The sequence below is a fragment of the Bos indicus genome, chromosome 21, assembly GCF_029378745.1.
Source record: "Bos indicus isolate NIAB-ARS_2022 breed Sahiwal x Tharparkar chromosome 21, NIAB-ARS_B.indTharparkar_mat_pri_1.0, whole genome shotgun sequence".
Lineage (NCBI taxonomy): Eukaryota > Metazoa > Chordata > Mammalia > Artiodactyla > Bovidae > Bos > Bos indicus.
In genome coordinates this window covers 45,721,205-45,742,954 of record NC_091780.1, presented here as the reverse complement: position 1 = coordinate 45,742,954, position 21,750 = coordinate 45,721,205, and the positions used below count along the sequence as shown (strand labels likewise).

The following is a 21,750-nucleotide window of genomic DNA, read 5'->3' as shown; positions in this document are numbered from 1 at the left end:
TTATAAAGATTGTCAATTATGCAACCATCTTCATTATTCTAAATAGCATTAAAAAAAAAGGTCAGCTCCTTTCAGTTAACTTACTTCCACTGTCTGTTCAAAGGTCCAATCAAATTTCTTCTTTACTTTTTTTTCAAGGAAGCTGGTTGACTCAGTTTGTTTAACTCCTGCTGCAGTTGCTTTAAACCCACAGTAGTAACCTGCAGGATCACACTTGTACACCTGAGGGCCTTGTTCTTCATCTATACCAATTAAAATCATACCTAAACAGAAAGAAAGACCCTCATTAAATATCTTAAACCTTCATACAACCAGATTTCATCTTATCTTGGTGTTGTCACATATCTGTTAATTACTCTGGCTTTTTTAGGATATATACATATATGTAATTCCTGAGAACAGGTTTTTTAATGGGTGACAGATAGTAAGTGCTCAATAAACGTGGAAATTAAATGATGTTATATAGAAAAGGAAACTCATGAAAGCAAAGAAAATCAAGTTAGCCAATTTCAGAATTCTTTAAAAAATTTTTAAAAAAATGTTTTGCTTTAAGAAAACTAGTAACAAAACATAGTTTATCTCCACAGATAAATTAGGTAATAAATCTCCACTTTGCAAAAGGTTTTATCACAGAGTTTAAAAGGTCTAAATGATCACAAATGTAACATACAAACAATCTTCTAATCCCTGCTACTACCTAAAGCATGTTCCTCTGAACCCCAACCCCTCAAGATGTTAACTGGTCAGATAAATTTGGAAAATAGACTTTTCACATATTATTTTTAGAAAATATACAGAAGCATATTAAGTGTTCTAAAATCTTCTGCTGTAAGCTGATCTACTTTACCTCAGTAGTTCTTAAATTTATTTGACCATAGAATACTTTTTTTTTTTAATTTAGGAACTACCTATTAAGGTTCCAGAGAACTCAAAGTGTATGGAACTCACCTTGGGAATGCTGGCACTAAATGAAATAAACCTAGGGACTAGTTGCTCACCTCTATCTATAATGCCCATCTTTGTTACTGTTGATATATATTCCTGTACTAGTCAGTATAAACCAAATTCTAAATTCTGTACACATAACATATTAAATGTTATTATAATGACATACAATTAAGATAAACACCACCGCCAAACTTCTCTCTACTCAGCAGAACAGGTAACAAAGAAGGGCTTAACCCCATCTGAACCTTTTTAATATAGTGTCTTATGTTATCCATAACATTTCTTTACATTTTACACTTGACATACAATAGAAAGTACCAAGGACACCACAAAAGAGATACCCACTTACTGCCTGGGGGGCGGGGTAGTTAACACTTCCTTACTCCAGATGAGCAGGGTTTAACACATGATAAGGAACCGAAGGGCAATCAAGGCAAAAGGAACACACACAAAGGGACACAATGGGTCAGGACACACCCAGGAACGACAAAAAGATCCATGTATTACAGCAGTTTCAGGACAGAGAAATGCAGCACAAGAAAGAGGCAACTTGGGAATACACTGTAAGGGACCCTGCACATCATATAACAACAAAACAACAAAACTCTAGGATGACAACTCAGGTAGCAATATGGAACAGTCTAGGAAAGAGTAAGAAGGGAGAAAGGTGGTAAAATAGGTGGCAAAGGCAAGAGATGATGGAAAAGTGACACAGATATTCTGCAGTAAAGCTTGATAGTCTGACTAAATAGAAGACCAGGGAAGGTGAGCTGGGGGTAGGAAAAAAGTTGAGGATGAGAGTAGGAAAAGAGCAATGATTTCAAGTTTGAAGTATCTGTGGGACATGAAGGAAGAGACTGGGATAAAGCTAATGAGGGAGTGACTGACATATAGATGAGATAGTAAAATAAAGCCATGAAAGCAGATGAGATTACCCAGACAAAACAAAGAGGACAGAAGGACCAAGGAGAGAAACCTGATGAACAACATTTAAGGGACCCGTAGACGAGGATAAACTAAGGAAAGTGAGGAGGCAGAGGAGAAGAGTATCACTGAAGAAATCAAGGCAGACTTTTTTAAGTAATAGGTCAATCATTACACTGACTGCTTTAATTCTCATAAATAAATGACATGCTGTCTGAAACAGACATGTTGAATTTTCCAGGCTAACTTATTCCATTAAGTTTAAATCAATAAATCTTATTTCTCTCCCAATAAAATTTTACTTGTTTTTTAAAAGAAGAAATTTATTCTTCTTTATATGACTATAAAGTATATAAAATATAAAGTATATGAATCACAGGCATACGTGTGTGACCCTGAATCTTTAGGGTGGTCAAAAGAAACAACTACAATGTTAAGATGCCTAATTTAGGCATTTTCACTCAACTAGTAATCTAGAGTTGCAGTGGAATCTCCACTACAAAAGCCTAATAGTGTCTCATGTTTAAAGGTGTGCCTAAAAGACTGCTGTGAATCCTATCCTTCCAACACCCATTTATTATAAAGATTTTTCTCACCTTTCATGATTTTCCAAACCACATGTTCAAAACCCAAGTCTTGCTGAAATAACTTTCTTAATGTATGTTCTCTAAAAAACAATCTGAATTCATTAATTATTTGGGAGACTTGTTTGCATACTTACAACAACCAAGAGGCCGCATTTCAGCATTCTGTGTGTAGACCTGAGAAATATCAGCAATTCTTTTACACAGCATGTCCACGGGAATTTCGTAACCATACTTGTATTTCCAATTAGCTGCCTCATAGCGTGCCCTCTGTACCTGGGATCTACTGTCAGCTTAGAGCATAAGAAACAAAGGTTTATTTCGTTAGAAGGAAAGCATGAACCTCAAAGCCAGGTAACTGTCACAACATATGCATGTATCTCATTATGACTTAAGGAAAGCAGAAGTGGTCCACAATGGTTTTTTCTCCCACCAACATACAGTGAATGACTCAGCAATAAGTATGTGACAAGGAAAAAAATGTAAAAGATGAAGTCCTATACATAGATAGCTCTGCTCTTTTATGCTGAACTCTTCTTCATCAGCCATCACAATAATTTCTAAAAGTGTCTAATAATCTCCCAAAGAACAAGGTATAAGGAGAAAGAATAAGGTTTCTCTCCACCTTTTTGTAGACTTGAATGTTCCCTTGATTTCAGAAAACAGAAACCCAAAGTTATTTTCACAATTGTCACCTACTTCTAACCAGTGTCACTATCACCAGGTTTGAGATATACTGACTTATGTCCCCTTAAATTAAGAACCATATCATAGATGAAATAAATTACTAAACCATTTCATAGATGAAATCAATCATTTTTGAGAGGGGCCTCGCTCAGTTTCCCTGACAGCAGCATAGATATCTAATTCTATTAAACTTACGGTTTCAAAAAAGCACACAATACTCCGAAGACTGATACTAGCCTTGGAAGACTGCAAATCAGATATGCAGGGAAGCCTTTTAAAATTAAAAATAATGTGAAGAAAATAACAAATCTAAGTAAGTATCAGCCAGTCACCTGTCATTCCTGTCATCACACAGCCAATGTTTTCAGTTATCTTGAATAAGTGAGTCACTGTGCTGGAATCCAGTAATTTGTCCTAAAGAACAAATCAAGATAATTAAAAACAAAAAAATCACAGGTCTCTGTGTAGTGATAAAAAAACATTATGGAATTATAACAATGAACTATAAATGTCTTCTGTTCATTTTACAGTTAAAACCAATAAAAAATGGAGGTGTGGGCACTACTCTGTTTTCCTTTTTAAGATGATATGTTTTCTGTGGACAAGAACTTTAGCTCACCAAAGTATGTTCTGAGGTACCTGAAGACAAAAGACCTAGAAATGCCATTTTGCTTATAGAAATAACATATACAGATAATAATATACCCTTGTACAAACTCATGAGACATTCTTACATTGCATTCTGCAACAACTGCCTATCTGGGCAGTACTACTTACAGGTACTTTCTTCTGTGTGACAATTACTGCACAGTCTTTCCCTCTGACAGCTACTGATGTAAGGCCACCCTGGTTAATAGCCTTAAAAGCATATTCTGGAAAATAGAACAGATTTTTTAAAATGTAAAATAAATGATCATAGATCCATGCAATTCAGTAATAAACAGTCATTAAAAATAAACAGCTTGATTAACATGGAATGCCATCTGAGATATGCAAAATCAAAATAATAATGATAATAATAAACCATGATTAAACCAACTGTATTTCTTTTCATTTTGATCATTTTCATCAGGAGCAAACACTAAATTTCCAATAATCAATTTTTATCATATCAAATCTTTATCAATTGTTTTATCATTAAAAAAAAAAAATCTGTTTTATAGCCATTATTCCTACCACGTCTGGTTTTCCTGGGTAAAATTTAGGTGCTTTACATTTTCTCAAAATTTATTATTTCTGTTAACTTTCGGTCAATAACTAATTGATTGTATGCAGCTTTAATTGTTGTTATCTTTTTTACCCTCTCTACCAAGGTGAAAATTTCTGGATCATGTTGTTTGCAACTTTCACGTTACTTACACTATTGGATTCTTTAGTTTATCTATAACAAACTACAGCTTGTGCACTTCTCTAGTTGCTGTCAAACCACTCCCACGTTAAAACAGCTGATCAAAGTGATTTATAAAAACAAACTACTTTGGTACCACATGGTTTAGTTGAGACTGCCTATGGAGAGCAGAATTACAGATGAGACTATCCCTTTCAATGTTATTTATTTCTGTAATATTTAAACTTAATAAAAACGTATTTTGTAAACAGGAAAACTGCAACAAAATTTAATATATGCTCACTGTAGAAAATACAGAGGAAATATAGAAGAAAAAAATCACTCACTACTCCAGTTGTTATTTACATCTGACACATAATAAATGCTTTCAAAATTCTGTCAAGTATTACTCTGCACACCAGGTCTGAGGCCTGGTCTCATTTGGTTCAAAAAGCCGCTGTGATGAGGCTCATCTAAGGAAGATATTACCTATGACACCAAAGAACTTACCTTTAATAGGAGCTGTGATAAAAATCCTTTATCAAATTATAATAACTTGTTTTTACCATCTCATTATACCACAAATAATTTCTAAAATATGTTTCATAATGCTTCTCAGTTCTGTTTCTCATATGATCAATAAAGCCTGTACCAGATCAATCCTCCAGATAAACTATAAACTCTAGCCAAAACAATAACTAGCCCAAAGATACCAGAGAGAGGCCAAAAGTACACAGATTCTAGAGAGGGAGTCCGTGCCTGAAGAAGGGAATGGAGTGGGGTCAACCTCCCATTTTCATGACTTACAGCTTGCCTGCAGGCCCTAGTCTGGGCTAAACACCCACAGAAAATTCAGTCCTTTTGACCTGAAGAGCTAGAGAACAGCTTGGGGGAGTAATCACAGCTGCTGGAGAATGAGGGAGAGAAAGGAGAGAGGGAGATCCTCAATGTCTTTATTGCCCAAATCTCTGGCTGATTCCATAACCACACATAACAAAAGACAGACTCCAAGCATCTTAGCTAGGATAAAAGAATTAAGGTGAGATTTAAGCTGCCATCAATTAACTGCCTGCTAGAAGGAGGAACATAACAAAATCCAGTCTTTACAACCCAACATTTACAAATGCCCAGGATATAATCCAGAATTGCTCAACATACTAAAAAAGAAAACAAAACATAGTTAAATGTGATCTACTTATAGGAGACCAACCCTTAGATGATCCAGATGTTGTATTAGCAGGCAAAGTTATTAAAACTATGTTCAGTGACATAATAAAAATATTCAAGATGAAGAAAGAAATTTCAGTAAAGTACAAAAGAACCAAGTAGAAATCACAAAACTAAAAAATACAATTTAAAATTAAAAAATTCACCAAATGGACTTAACTGCAGAATGGAGATAATATAGCAGAGAGTATGAAAAATGAATCAAAGTATACTTTTTGTTTTTTGCCTTGCTGCATGACAATGTGGGGTCCAGTTCCTGGACTAGGGATAGAATCCGTGCCCCTGCAGTGGAAGCACGGAGTCCTAACCAGTGGTCCACCGAGAAAACAGATTTAAAAATACAAGTCTGCAGATTAATATCAACAGGTATAAGTGTGTTAACTGGAGAGGAAAGAATGAGACCCAAAACAGACACAAAAATTTGAGAAATAATGGTTAAAATGTTCCAAATTTGGCAGAAGACATAAAATTCCACACTGAAGATCCAGCAAACTCCAAGCAGGATAAATAAAAAGGCCCTGACTCATTACAGTCCAATTCCTGAAAATCAAAAGCAGGGAAAACGTTGAGAACAGAGAAAAAGAACAGATTACATACAAGAGAACAATGATTTAAATTCCATGGATTTCACCTGAAGATAGTGGAACATCCTTAAATTGTGGAAAGAAAAACCATCAATTCAGAATTCTATTTTCAACAAAAACATCCTTCAAGAATGAAAGTAAAACAGACACTTTCAGATCTGCAACAAAAATGCTAAAAGAAGTTCCCTGGGCTGAAGGAAAATAGTACCAAGAGAAACCCAATCTTTAGAAGTAAGAAACATCAAAAAATGGTAAATACCTGGATAAATATAAAAGACTTATTCTCTTTAATTCTTTAAAAATACATAACAAAAATTATAACATTTATGGAGTTTGTAAAATATGGAGATGTATTACTTACAGAAGGAAAGGGAGTAAGTTGACTTACAATGTTTTAAGGCTTGTACATTTTTTGTGAAATGATAAACATTAACTCTAAGAAAGATGGAAAGAAGTTAAGCATATATATTATAATTCTTAAAACAAGACTAAAAAATGCTAAGATGTAGCCAAAAGGCTAATAGATTAAAATGAAATTCCAAAAACTGTTCAAATAATCAAAAAGAAGGCAAGGGAGGAGGTACTGAGGAAAAAACAAGCAAACAAAACAGAGACAAACAGAAATAAATAAAATGATAAGTTAAAATCTAGCCATGTCTTCCATGTCCTGGCTATTATAAACAGTGCTGCGATGAACACTGGGGTACACGTGTCTCTTTCCCTTCTGGTTTCCTCAGTGTGTATGCCCAGCAGTGGATGAATGGATAAGAAAGCTATGGTACATATACACAATGGAGTATTACTCAGCCATTAAAAAGAAAACATTTGAATCAATTTTAACGAGGTGGATGAAACTGGAGCCTATTATACAGAGTGAAGTAAGCCAGAAGGAAAAACACCAATACAGTATAATAACGCATATATACGGAATTTAGAAAGATGGTAACAATAACCCTGTGTACGAGACAGCAAAAGAGACACTGATGTATAGAACAGTCTTATGGATTCTGTGGGAGAGGGAGAGGGTGGGAAGATTTGGGAGAATGGCATTGAAACATGTCAAATATCATGTATGAAACGAGATGCCAGTCCAGGTTCGATGCACCATACTGGATGCTTGGGGCTAGTGCACTGGGACGACCCAGAGGGATGGTATGGGGAGGGAGGAGGGAGGAGGGTTCAGGATGGGGAACACATGTATACCTGTGGCGGATTCATTTTGATATTTGGCAAAACTAATACAATTATGTAAAGTTTAAAAATAAAATAAAATTTAAAATTAAAAAAAAAAAAGCAGCCAAAAGAAAAAAAAGAAAACTAAAGCTTTAAAAAAATGTATTGATTTTTAAAAAACTATTAAATAAGCAATTAAAAAAAAAAGAATTGATTAAAAAAAAAAAAATCTAGCCATGTCAAAAAAAGAGAAATCTAACCATGTTAACAATTGCATTAAATGTTAATAGATGAAATACTCCAATGAAAAGCATAAACTGTCAGAACGGATAAAAAAGCAAGATTCAAATATATGCTGACAACCGGAGACACACTTTACAAAATGGATGAGAAAAAGTCGATTAGCCTGGGATGGAGTGGGCACACAGGGGAAATGGATGGTATTGTAAAGTGCTAGAAACCTTATATTTTGGAAATTTTTTAAATTTGAAAATTTAAAACCATACTTCTAAATAATCCATAGGTCAAAGAAGTAACCACAAAGGAAATTTTAAAATATTTTGAATTGAGTAGTAATGGTAAAATATAACAAAACTTGCAGAATGCAGCTCAAAGTGTTCAGAAGGAATTTTACCACTATGGTGGTAGGATCCTAAGGTGGCCTCCCCTCAACAATACCTGCCTCCTGGTGTTCACATCTTTGTGTAATCCCCTCTCCTGAGCAGTTAGTATCTCTAACTCCCTTCTAACTGAATACGTCAAAGGTGATGGGATGGCACCTTCCTGATTACATTATATAAGACTATCTTGCTAGCAGACTCACTCTAGACCTTCTTCCTGCTGGACTGCTAAGTGGCTCCGTGGCAAGAACCACTGGTGGCCTCTGGTGAAGTCAGTCAGAAAGCGGCTAGGGCCCCCAGTTCTACATTGCAAACCTAAGTTTCTACTTTAAGAAGCTAAAAAAGGCAAAATAAAACTAAATTAGAAAAAAGAAATAATAAAGATCAGAAATCAATGAAATGGACATAAAAGAGGACATGAGCAAAAGTCAAAAATTGATTGTTTGAAAAATACCAATAAAATTATAAATCCTTTGGTATACTGAAAAACAGTCCCCAAATGATATCCATGTACTAATTCCTAGAACCTGCAAACATTACCATGTATAGCTCCTTTCCCCCCAAAAAACTCTCTGCACATGTGATTAAGTTAATCTTCAGATGGGGAGATTATTCTGGTGGTCTCTAAATGCATTCCTATGTATCCTTATTAAGAGAGACAGATGGAAATTTTACACACAGAGAGAAGCAGGTGCTATGAAGGAGGAGCAGAGAGATTTGCAAATGCTGGTCTTGAAGATTAGAGGGATGGAGCAGGAGCCACAAGCCAAGAAATGCTGGTAGCCTCTTGAAGTGGACAAGAGGAGGGAAGCATTCTTCCCTAGAGCCTCCAGAGATAGAATGGCCCTGCTTGAGACTCTGATCTTGGTCCAATGATACAGATTTTAGACTTCTGGCTTCCACAACTGTGAGAGAATAAATTTCTGTTGTTTTAAGCAACCAGGTTTGTAGTAATTTGTTATAGCAGCCACAGGAAACTAATACAAACCTCTAGCCATACTAATCTAGAAAATGACAGAATACAAATGACCAGTTATCAGTAATAAAATGATTATCACTATAGGTATTACAGAGATAAATATTAGGAACAACCTTTTCTATACAGATGTATACCTGGGTCTAATAACTGGGTCACTATCCTTGATCTCACTTAATTTCAGTACATTTTCAACTGCCAGCTGTTATTACCTGATTGTTCAGAACACAATTTTGGCCTAAAAAATACTCCCATCTATGGGTGTTATTGTTTAGTTACTAAGTCGTGTCCGACTCTTTTGCAGCCCCATGGACAGTAGCCTGTCAGACTCCTCTGTTCATGATATTTCCCAAGCAAGAATACTGGAGTGGGTTGCCACTTCCTTCTCCAGGGGATTGTCCCGACCCAGGGATTGAACCAGCATCTCCTGTACTGGGAGGCAGATTCTTTATCACTGAGCCATATGGGAAGCCTGTCTATGGATATGGAGGGCTACTAGTTTGCCATTTTTACCACCTCTCCTCTTACAATGTACTTTTTGCTTCTTCAAGTCCTCTCTGGACTGCGCTATCACTCTTATTTCCACCTAGCCTGTCCTTCCCCTCAAGTGTCCTCCATTTCCCATGGATACTTTCTCTGATTGTCCTAGAAGGGATTCTTCAACCCTTTCTCTGAATTCCCATAGCATTTCCTATTTCACTAGTAATTTTAGCATTTTCAACTGTGTTATTTCCCCCTCTACCGCCAGACTGGATAGTCAAAGAAAGTAGGAACCAAGGAGCTTTAAACTAAAGACCTATATATAGAAAACTATAAAACACTGGTGAAAGAAATCAAAGAGGACATTAATAGATGGAGAAATATACCATGTTCATGGATTGGAAGAATCAATATAGTGAAAATGAGTATACTACCCAAAGCAATTTATAGATTCAACGCAATCCCTATCAAGCTACCAACTGTATTCTTCACAGAGCTAGAACAAATAATTTCACAATTTGTATGAAAATACAAAAAACCTCGAATAGCCAAAGCGATCTTGAGAAAGAAGAATGGAACTGGAGGAATCAACCTACCTGACTTCAGGCTCTACTACAAAGCCACAGTTATCAAGACAGTATGGTACTGGCAAAAGACAGAAATATTGATCAATGGAATAAAATACAAAGCCCAGAGATAAATCCACGCACATATGGACACCTTATCTTTGACAAAGGAGGCAAGAATATACAATGGATTAAAGACAATCTCTTTAACAAGTGGTGCTGGAAAATCTGGTCAACCACTTGTAAAAGAATGAAACTAGACCACTTTCTAACACCATACACAAAAATAAACTCAAAATGGATTAAAGATCTAAACGTAAGACCAGAAACTATAAAACTCCTAGAGGAGAACATAGGCAAAACACTCTCCGACATACATCACAGCAGGATCCTCTATGACCCACCTCCCAGAATATTGGGAATAAAAGCAAAAATAAACAAATGGGACCTAATTAACCTTAAAAGCTTCTGCACATCAAAGGAAACTATTAGCAAGGTGAAAAGACAGCCTTCAGAATGGGAGAAAATAATAGCAAATGAAGCAACCGACAAACAACTAATCTCAAAAATATACAAGCAACTCCTACAGCTCAACTCCAGAAAAATAAACGACCCAATCAAAAAATGGGCCAAAGAACTAAATAGACATTTCTCCAAAGAAGACATACAGATGGCTAACAAACACATGAAAAGATGCTCAACATCACTCATTATCAGAGAAATGCCAATCAAAACCACTATGAGGTACCATTTCACACCAGTCAGAATGGCTGCAATCCAAGTCTACAAATAATAAATGCTGGAGAGGGTGTGGAGAAAAGGGAACCCTCTTACACTGTTGGTGGGAATGCAAACTAGTACAGCCACTATGGAGAACAGTGTGGAGATTCCTTAAAAAACTGGAAATAGAACTGCCTTATGATCCAGCAACCCCACTGCTGGGCATACACACTGAGGAAACCAGAAGGGAAAGAGACACGTGTACCCCAATGTTCATCGCAGCACTGTTTATAATAGCCAAGACATGGAAGCAACCTAGATGTCCATCAGCAGATGAATGGATAAGAAAGCTGTGGTACATATACACAATGGAGTATTACTCAGCCATTAAAAAGAATACATTTGAATCAGTTCTAATGAGGTCGATGAAACTGGAGCCTATTATACAGAGTGAAGTAAGCCAGAAGGAAAAACATAAATACAGTATACTAACGCATATATATGGAATTTAGAAAGATGGTAACAATAACCCTGTATACGAGACAGCAAAAGAGACACTGATGTATAGAACAGTCTTATGGACTCTGTGGGAGAGGGAGAGGGTGGGAAGATTTGGGAGAATGGCATTGAAACATGTAAAATATCATGTAGGAAACGAGTTGCCAGTTCAGGTTCGATGCACAATGCTGGATGCTTGGGGCTGGTGCGCTGGGACGGCCCAGAGGGATGGTATGGGGAGGGAGGAGGGGGAGGGATGGGGAACACATGTATACCTGTGATGGATTCATTTTGATATTTGGCAAAACTAATACAATTATGTAAAGTTTAAAAATAAAATAAAATTAGAAAAAAAAAAAATTACATTTGCAACCAGTAGACACTAAGTCAAAGGTTGGCCATGGACCCAATCCAGCTTACTCAAATTGGTTTAAAATACACAGTTTTCTAGGAAAATTTTAATTAACTAAAACTTTGATTAAATAAAAGCAGGTTTATTTTTTTGTAGAAAAAAATTCTGGTATCATTTGACCCTCATAGCAACTGTCCAGCAGAGCAAAAACCATTTAGGGCTGACATGTGTTCTGTAGTTTGTCACAGTTCCCATCACTCCTCCTCCTGTCTCACCAGCTGGTTTCACTCATGTGCATTACCTACCTGTTCTGCTTAAATAATGCAAAACATAAGAAGCCACCAAGGAAAAGAGCTACAGCTCTCACCACATATTAAAATTTGCTCCCACAAAATATAAAAAAAATTTTTACATATAAAAAATGTTTCTCAACAGAGAATGTGCCTATGAATCAGCAAAGATCCATTAAAGGGGTCCTAGTCCTCTCTCCCTCTCTATATAGACTACTGCTGTCAAACAGAACTTTCTGTGACGAAGGCACTGTTCTATATTTGCAAAATCCAATATAATAGGCAATAACCACGTGTGACTACTGAGCACCTGAAATATGGCTAGTGCATCTGAGAAACTGAATTTTTAAAGTTCTTAGTTAAGAATATCATCCCTGGACTTGCCTGGTGGTCTAGTAGTTGAGACTCCACACTTCCACAACAGGGGGCTCAGGTTTGATCCCTGGCTAGGAAACTAGGATCCCATGAGATGCGGCCCCCCCCAAAAAATTACTGCTATTTATCTCCTACTTTTCAGTCTCCTTCACTGCTTCCATCTCTTTAGCTGGCTCCTTAAATACTGGTATCCCCAAGGATTCTATCACTTCTCCCTATCACTGGGTGATCTTCCTATATAATCACTACTAACTGTCATCTTTAGCTCTGAATTTAGTATTTGTAAATGCTCATTTCTCCCAACTCTTGGGCTTCCCAGGTGGTGCAGGGGTGAAGAATTCGCCCTGCCAATGCAGGAGACGCGGGTACGATCTCTGGGTCGGGAAGATCCCCTGGAGAAGGACTCCTTGCCTGGGAAATGTCATGGTCAGAGGAGCCTGGTGGGCTGCAGTCCATGGGGTCACAAAGAGTCAGACTGAGCATGCACGCAGTTATCTCTGCAAACCTGCTTCTTACAGTTATCTCAGATTACTAACCACTCAAGTTTTCAAGCTACAAACCTGGGTACCATTCCTGACTCTTCACTTTCCTCTTATCAGAGAAATGTCCACTCTTGTATGTAGGATTTGCTTTAAAACACTCCAGCAGAGAGGGCTAAGTGTTTGAGATTGACAAATGACAACTGAGACTGACAAATGCAGTCATCAAAGCTGGGTTATGAATACATGTGTCATTGTACTATTCTATCTACTTTTGTTTGCATGGATTACTGGAACAACCCTCTCCAAAACGGTCTTCCTGTCATCTGTCCCTTTCTACTCTTAACTCTAATTCTATACCCAACTCTTCTGCTATCTTACTTAATAATCTTGTTCTTAACGATTTTTACTGGCTATGTCCAAAATCCATGGGACAAAGTCCAAACTGTAGCATGACATCCAAAACTTTTCAAAATTTTGCTACAATCTTTTTCCAGTTGTCACTGTCTGCTCCAGCCACAGCTGACTGATCAATACACAGGTCTCCCTAAGTTTCCTTATCTAATCTTCATGTAGATCAATTTATCTCCCCTGAGGAAACATTCCTGGCTCTATCTGTCAGTGTCACTTCCTAAAGTACCCTTCTCTGTATCAATATTTTGGTACTTACCATGTGGCATTACAGTGTAATTTTCAGTAAAATTCTGTGTAAATGAATCCCCATTATAACACTACCACCAGCATAAAATAAGCTATAAAGACACACACTGTACAGCACAGGGAATATAGCCAATATTTCATAATGACTAAAATGGGGTATAACGTTTAAAAGTTGTGAATTACTATGTTGAACACTTGAAATTTATATAATATTGTACATCAACTATACTACAACTTAAATTAAAAATAACACCACCATAAAATATATTATAGTAATTTCTATAAAAATTTCTATAAAAAATTCTATAGTAACTTCTATATTATAGCAATTTCTCTAGTAATTTCTATAATTTCTAGATTCAATTAAAGAATCTAGACAGTAATTAAAAGAAACACTGGTAGGGTAAAAGTAATATCACAGTTTACAGCAGAGGAGAGCATGAAGGCCAATTAAAAAACAGAAGTTTATAGGCAGTATTTAAAAGGCATATTTAGTTTTGAGTCAGAATTTAAATGTCAGAAACAGTAATTAAACACTTTATTTCCATCACTAAAAATTTTGCTTTTTGGATAAATTTCAGAAACTTACAAAACTAGCAAACACTGTTATGTTTACCTCAGTAATCTGTTTTTGAATGTCCAAGATAATGCAAGAAAAGAACTGATAGCCCATTTCCTATTTTTTAAATAGGAAAAATTATAATGGATTATAGTTCATCTCAAGTCCTCAATTTCTTAATCTTTAATTTAAATACATAATAAGTTACCAGTATATATGTGTGTGTGTAAATATATATATTAGGTTATATACATACATATATATGTATCTATCTTAGGTTGAACCACATGAAAGAGCTAGTTTTACAGGTAAAAAGCAGTCAAACACCAGCAGGTTCAAAGGGCTCAATCTAACAACAAACCGTTACGTTAGAATGAAAACTGCATCCTTGATTATAAATAAAATAGTTAATAAACAGTTGTCTGTATATAGAGACCTCTTTCCATAGTAATCTCTCTCACACACTTTGCTTCCTCCCCTACAATTTTTCCCAACACTTTTCAACTTTTCCAGGACTGATTTGTATAACACTAGGAAAAAACAAGGGCTAAATATAAAAGGTACTGTGACAACATGTTCAGGACAAGCGCACAATGCCCGACAGTGGCTCACAATAGGAGCTGCTCGTGTGATGCCAGCAACAGCCCAGATGCACATCCCATTTATGGGCACTCATTGCGAAGCATCTACAGGTGATTCTGAAATTCTGATAATTAAAGGAATGTAAGTCAAGATTTTTTCACCCATAATTTTGTCTAAAACGCTGTACTGAGATGGAAACTAAATTTTTGGTGGCGATCATGATGTAGTATGTTTATAATGTTATAAGCCAATGTTACCTCAATAAAAAACAAATCTAAACTTAAAGTTTAAAAAAGAATGTAGCCTCCTTGTGATTTTCAGCCTGTGTGACCCTAAGCCTACCAGACTTCTAACTTACAAAACTGGGAGAAAATAAATAGATGTTGCTTTTGAACTGTGGTGTTGGAGAAGACTCTTGAGAGTCCCTTGGACTGCAAGGAGATCCAACCAGTCCGTTCTGAAGGAGATCAGCCCTGGGATTTCTTTGGAAGGAATGATGCTAAAGCTGAAACTCCAGTACTTTGGCCACCTCATGCGAAGAGTTGACTCATTGGAAAAGACTCTGATGCTGGGAGGGATTGGGGGCAGGAGGAGAAGGGGACGACAGAGGATGAGATGGCTGGATGGCATCACTGACGAGATGGATGTGAGTCTGAGTGAACTCCGGGAGTTGGTGATGGACAGGGAGGCCTGGCATGCTGCGATTCATGGGGTTGCAAAGAGTCGGACATGACTGAGCGACTGAACTGAACTAAAAAACAAACAGAAACCTGTGTGAGATTCTGGAAAATATTTTTCCCCATATAAACACTGGCTGGAAAAATATGGCTCCTACATTCTTCAAAGTTTGGTTATCAAAAAAATAAGGTGTTCTACTGGGACAAGGCAGGTATTCTGCATGATGTGTCAACATCCAATTCGAATGCTGTACAATTAGAATCTTATTGTTAAGATTTTTTTTGAAACTGCCATTCTGTCTTTCCCTAACCTTTAAACTTAAGCAGGAAGTGCTTCTCATTTCACAGTGCCTCCTAATATTACATTCCTCAAAATGGTGATTTTTCAAGCAGGTGGGGTCATTAAAAATATTGGTGGTGTGTGTGTGGAGGAGCATGTGTGTGTCGGGGCAGATGTGAGATTGAGAACATAGCAGAGTTTGATCCCATGACTTTTTTGTATACTTTTAGTATGTGGAAAATTCTGAAAGAGATGGGAATACGAGACCACCTGACCTGCCTCTTGAGAAACCTATATGCAGGTCAGGAAGCAACGGTTAGAAGTGGACATGGAACAACAGACTGGTTCCAAATAGGAAAAGGAGTACGTCAAGGCTGTATATTGTCACCCTGCTTATTTAACTTATAGGCAGAGTGCATCATGAGAAACGCTGGGCTGGATGAAGCACAAGCTGGAATCCAGATTGCCGGGAGAAATATCAATAACCTCAGATATGCAGATGACACCAACATTATGGCAGAAAGTGAAGAACTAAAAAAAAAAAAAAAAAAGAAAGTGAAGAACTAAAGTGTCTCTTGATGAAAGTGATTAAAGTGAAAGAGAATGAAAAAGTTGGCTTAAAGCTCAACATTCAGAAAACTAAGATCATGGCATCCAGTCCCATCATTCCATGGCAAATAGATGGGGAAACAGGGGAAACAGTGTCAGACTTTATTTTTTTGGGCTCCAAAATCACTGCAGATGGTGATTGCAGCTATGAAATTAAAAGAGGCTTACTCCTTGGAAGGAAAGTTATGACCAACCTAGACAGCATATTAAAAAGCAGAGACATTGCTTTGTCAAGGCTACGGTTTTTCCAATAGTCATGTATGGATGTGAGAGTTGGACTATAAAGAAAGCTTAGTGCCGAAGAATTGATGCTTTTGAACTGTGGTGTCGGAGAAGACTCTTGAGAGTCCCTTGGACTGCAAGGAGATCCAACCAGTCCATCCTAAAGGAGATCAGTCCTGGGTGTTCATTGGTAGGACTGAAGCTGAAACTCCAATACTTTGGCTACCTGATGCAAAGAGCTGACTCACTGGAAAAGACCCTGATGTTGGGAAAGATTGAGGGCAGGAGGAGAAGGGGACGACAGAGGATGAGATGGTTGGATGGCATCCCCGACTCAATGGATATGGGTTTGGGTGGACTCCGGGAGTTGGTGATGGACAGGGAGCCCTGGCGTGCTGTGGTTCACGGGGTTGCAAAGAGTTGGACACGACTGAGCAAATGAACTGAATATGTATGTATTATATATATATATACACACACACACATATATATGTATACATGTACACATTCAATTTCAAATCCGATTGAAGGAGGGCATGAGAAGTCTGGGTTGAGAAACACTACTTTAAAACAAGAATTCTTATGGTTATTGTTATTTTTTGGCTGTGCTTGTCTGGGTTGTGGCACATGGGGTCTTCTATCTTCGTCGTGGCACACAGACTCTTTTAGTTGAGGCGTGCAGACTCTTAGTTGTGGTATGTGGGATGTAGTTCCTTGACCAGGGATTGAACCCAGGCCCCCAGCATTGGGAGCATGGAGTCTAAGCTACTGAATCACCAGGGAAGTCCCCAAAACAAGATTTTCTTTTTTTTTTAAACAGCAAAAGAGGCAAACAGTAAGTAAGTAAGTGGGTTTACTTGTGAAACTCCTGAGGTGAAAAAACTTCCATTTTTATCAGCCATGTTTCTGTGAGGGATTTTAACAGCATTCCTCACAGAAACATTTACTGACTGCTTATTAATACTATGTGACAGACACTAAGTACTTTACATCTATAGGTAAATGGGATTATATTTTACATATGTAGTATTTGTAAAATTCTATACTTCCTCTAGTTGGTGTGGAGTTAGGACTCCCCAGGAATCCTGGCTTCAATACACATTACCACTTTCTAGATTAGGAAACCATCCTCTCCAGTCTGTCTCTACCAGTCCATTTCTTTTCCGTTTCTTATCAGCATGCTCCCTTCTCAGGAACAACCAGGTAGCACTCACTTCACCTGGGAGGCAAATTCAAGTGACTGCTCCCATCTGCCTTGCCAGTCATACCCAGGAACAAGGCAGAAGACAGGGGCTCTAAAGTAGCCAGGCTTACGGACCTATTTTCCCACTGATAACATATGAAATTCCTGAAGTTGGATTTCAGACCCAAATACTCTTTATATAGCTCTACAGTTTACACACACACACCGTCTTGAACACATTAAAAGAAAATTTTCAACAATTATTAAAGTGTACAGGTAAAAATAAAAAATTTCCCTATTCCTTGAGAACAAACACCATCAACAGTTTGTTTATAATTAATATTATAACTTTAAATTTATACCTGTATTTTTTAAATGTATCAACTTTAGACCACATTTATTTTTTGAAATCCAACTATAGAAGACGAGAAACATCTTTAATCCTTTCCACTAACCTTTCCATTCCCTTGTCATCTCCTATTTTTCTTCTACTATTTTTCCACTGTCACCGTTAACAATTTGCACTCTGTCTTACATGTTTTGTCTTTGGCAGATTCTAAAGTTTAGAAACTAACAAACAATATTCACAACACTGTGACAATATATGTATATTTCATTAGAGAATCAAGCATGGATGGACCATAAAAGAAAGAGTCCATGTCTACAGAGCTACTATCTGACAGACCACACACACACACACACAAAAGGCCAAAGAATCAAATAAAAAATAGCATTTACTGAAAACTTAATGTGTTAAGCACTATACATATATTATTTATTTAATCCTCAAAACCACCACAAAGGGGAGGAATTATTAGGCCAACTATGAAAACAGAAACTAAGGGTAAAGTTGTATCACTTGCCCAGGTGAGGACTATCTATGAAGCAGAGCAGGAATCTGAATCCAATTATGGCTCCAGGGCCTGAACTCTTCACCACTATACTGCTTAATCATACTGTTCTTTCACTTTCCCTTTCCTGCTGCTTCTAAGTCACTTCAGTCGTGTCCGACTCTGTGAGACCCCATAGACAGCAGCCCACCAGGCTTCCCCGTCCCTGGGATTCTGCAGGCAAGAACACTGGAGTGGGTTGCCATTTCCTTCTCCAATGCATGAAAGTGAAAAGTGAAAGTGAAGTCGCTCAGTCGTGTCCGACTCTTCTGGACCCCATGAACTGCAGCCCACCAGGCCCCTCCGTCCATGGGATTTTCCAGGCAAGAGTACTGGACTGGGGTGCCATGGCCTTCTCCGTTCCCTTCCCCAGCAATGCCTAACCAGTGCTCTGAGGAGCAGAGGGAGTTAGCTACAAAGACTAAGCTTAGGGGGTTAACTAATAACAAAGCTTAAAGTTCTTCTGTCTAGATAGTTAACCTGTTCTGAATTGCATGCTCTACTCCAAGTCTTTTTAAACTATTAAAATGACACTATATTCAGCCTTTCAACTCACCAAATCTGGGAAGCATTAAAGCCTACTGCTGGACTTTATAGTATACAAAAGTCTAGTTTAAGTGACTTTCCCTGTTTGCATATAAAAACCATGAAATAGAACATTCAAAGCACAGCCAATACAGAAGTCTTTAAAACTCAGGGATGAAACTTTTAAAATGAAACTTCCTTGAAGATACAGGTATCATCTCAGATCATATTTTTCAACTGGGGATGAGTTAAAAGGGTTAGCGAATTACCCTATATGATGTTGTTTCTTACTACATTATATCCAATATATAGCCATAAAGTAGTCTGGTTTCATTCCAAGTTATCTTTATTTCTAACATTTACACTGTGAAGAGAACCTCATTTAAAGGCCAACTCCTCCTTATGATTTCCAAGCACAGACGATCACTGACCTCACCAAGGCACTGGGGTGCTAAATTCACTCAAAAAAAAAAAACCATCACCGGCCAGTTGTAAACCAGGTTCTCCTAATACTGACTTCTCCAATCACAGCCTAAACCCTGACACCTTTTTGATCTACCAAAATGTACTGCTATACTGAATAACGCTAACTACTTTAGGGTTTATCTCCAGTGAAGCTATTCTTCAGGAAACAGCTAGTTCACTATACCTCACCTACAATTCAGAACCAACTTTTAAATTACAGTAGCACCCAATCAGACGTGGGTTAAGACAGGATGTTAGTTTCAAGAGCAGCTCTAGAGCTGACGGCCACTCATCCCGTCTACCAGTTTTCCACAGATGTCCTGAACTCCAGTAATTTGTTATTTGGCGCTTTTTATCCATTTGTTTACGTATGTCACTCCCTTTAAGCCGCGAGCTTCAGGATAAGTGAGCGTGTGACATCTTTGCGTCCCCTAGGACCAGCACAACGTCTGACACACAGAGGTTCTGAAAGTCTACGTGTAATTAACCACAGGACCAGGAAGTCTATACTGCAAAGGAAAACGAAGAGGAAACGTTTTCACTAGAAGGTTAAGGAATCAATTACCCTTTAGATGACTACAGACGTTGGGCCCATTTGGGCTAAACAGCCCTGCTTTCCTGTAACTCTTTATAGTGACCAGGCAATGCGGCCGCTTGCCCCGGACAGCCTGAGACCTTCCGCCTTCAGGCTCCCATCCCAGCCTGCGGATAGCGCTGGGAACATCAAGGGACCTCCATATGGACTCGGCCCTCTTCCAGTCCCAGCTTCGGCAACGCTTCAGCCCGGGACTAAACTCCGGCCGCGTCTTCCTGCTGCAGGCCGTACCATGACAGAGCAATTCGAGTGGACCAAAGGCAAACGCGATTCACTCACCTACTTGGTAGAGCCGTCCCTCGGGAGAAAAAATGGTAATGTGCCGGTCAAAACCAGCGCTGGAACCTCGGGACATGGTGCACCACTAATTCCAAGCACAATCTCGGGCCCCGTAGCTCCCGCACCAGGCGTACAAGCCCCTCCGGAAGTTGCTACGACTGCTTCCGGGGCATTGGCTAGCTTCTTCCGCTCTTGCGCACCGAAGTTAAGACCCCAGCGCGGGGAGAGCTCCAAGGCCCCGCCTCTGGTGGGGGTGGGGAAGAGCGGGTTCTTCGACTTGAGCTTGCGCCAGCCCCAGTTGTGGGCGGCTTGAAGATTGCAGGTGAGGTTCGGCTTGTGGCGGTTTAGAGCTTTCATCTGGAGAATGAATTGACTGTAGCAAGAGCAGAAAAGCTTTCCGGGGTCTCGAGTAGTGATTTGCCTCCCTGAGTAATCGCGTATTGAAGTCTCTCGTTAGTTTGGGTACCTGTATATGTAGCCTGCATCCGGCTTGCTGGCGTTCTTAATGTTTACCCACTGGCTTTCTTCCTTCCTTCTTTCTTTCAACTGGAGTATAGTTGCTTTACTTTGCTGTGTCAGTTTCGCTGTACTGCAAAGTCAGTTAGCCCTACGTATACATATATCCCCTCCTTCTTGGATTTCCTTCCCATTTAGTTCACCACGGAGCACCAGGTAGACCTTGCCTGTGCCGTACAGTAGGTTCTCATGAGTTATCTACTTTATACACAGTGAAAAAAGTGCGAGAGAAGTCGCTCAGTCGTGTCCGACTCTTTGCGACCCATGGACTGTAGCCTACCAGGCTCCTCCGTCCATGGAAGTTTCCAGGCAAGAATACTGGAGTGGGTTGCCATTTCCTTCTCCAGAAGATCCTCCCAACCCAGGGATTGAACCCAGGTCTCCCGCATTGCAGGCAGACGCTTTACCGTCTGCCTGGGAAGCAATATACACAGTAGCAGTGTATATATGTCAATGCCAGTCTCTCAATTCATCCCACTCCCCTCCCTCACCCTTTGGTATCCATACCTTAGTTCTCTACGTCTGTGTCTCAGTTTCTGCTTAACAAGATCATCTTTACCATTTTCCTATTACCACATATATGCGTTAATATACAATATTCGTTTTCCTCTTTTCTGACTTCATTCTGACAGTCTCTGGGTTCATCCACGTTTCTGCAAATGACAACTTTCTATCCAACCACTTTCTTTCCTGCTATGAGAGGGAGAAATAAATGGATCGCAGCTGCTCTGGCAGTGAAAGTGAAGTCACTCAGTCATGTCCGATTCTTTGCAGCCCCATAGACCGTAGCCTACCAGGCTCCTCCATCCATGGGATTTTCCAGGCAAGAGTACTGGAGTGGGTTGCCATTTCCTTCCAGGGGAATCTTCCTGACCCAGGGTTCAAACCCAGGTCTCCT

The 21,750-nt window shown here is 38.6% G+C and overlaps 1 protein-coding gene across 2 annotated transcripts in view; it reads right to left on the bottom strand.

The window, feature by feature from the left end:
• The window catches only part of PSMA6 (proteasome 20S subunit alpha 6), a 38,722-nt gene that overhangs the window by 3,258 nt on the left and 13,714 nt on the right, over positions 1-21,750 (bottom strand). Inside the window, exons 1-5 of one of the 2 annotated variants that reach the window (XM_019983795.2) lie at positions 20,337-20,513; positions 3,921-4,015; positions 3,476-3,557; positions 2,594-2,749; positions 85-263 (exon numbers count right to left, since the gene is read on the bottom strand). In XM_019983795.2, the coding sequence (XP_019839354.1) occupies positions 85-263; positions 2,594-2,749; positions 3,476-3,557; positions 3,921-4,015; positions 20,337-20,412 (588 nt within the window). In that variant the 5' untranslated portion in view covers positions 20,413-20,513. Of the gene's footprint in view, positions 1-84; positions 264-2,593; positions 2,750-3,475; positions 3,558-3,920; positions 4,016-20,336; positions 20,514-21,750 lie in introns of those variants that run through there. The other variant, XM_070775458.1, reaches the window with a different exon arrangement.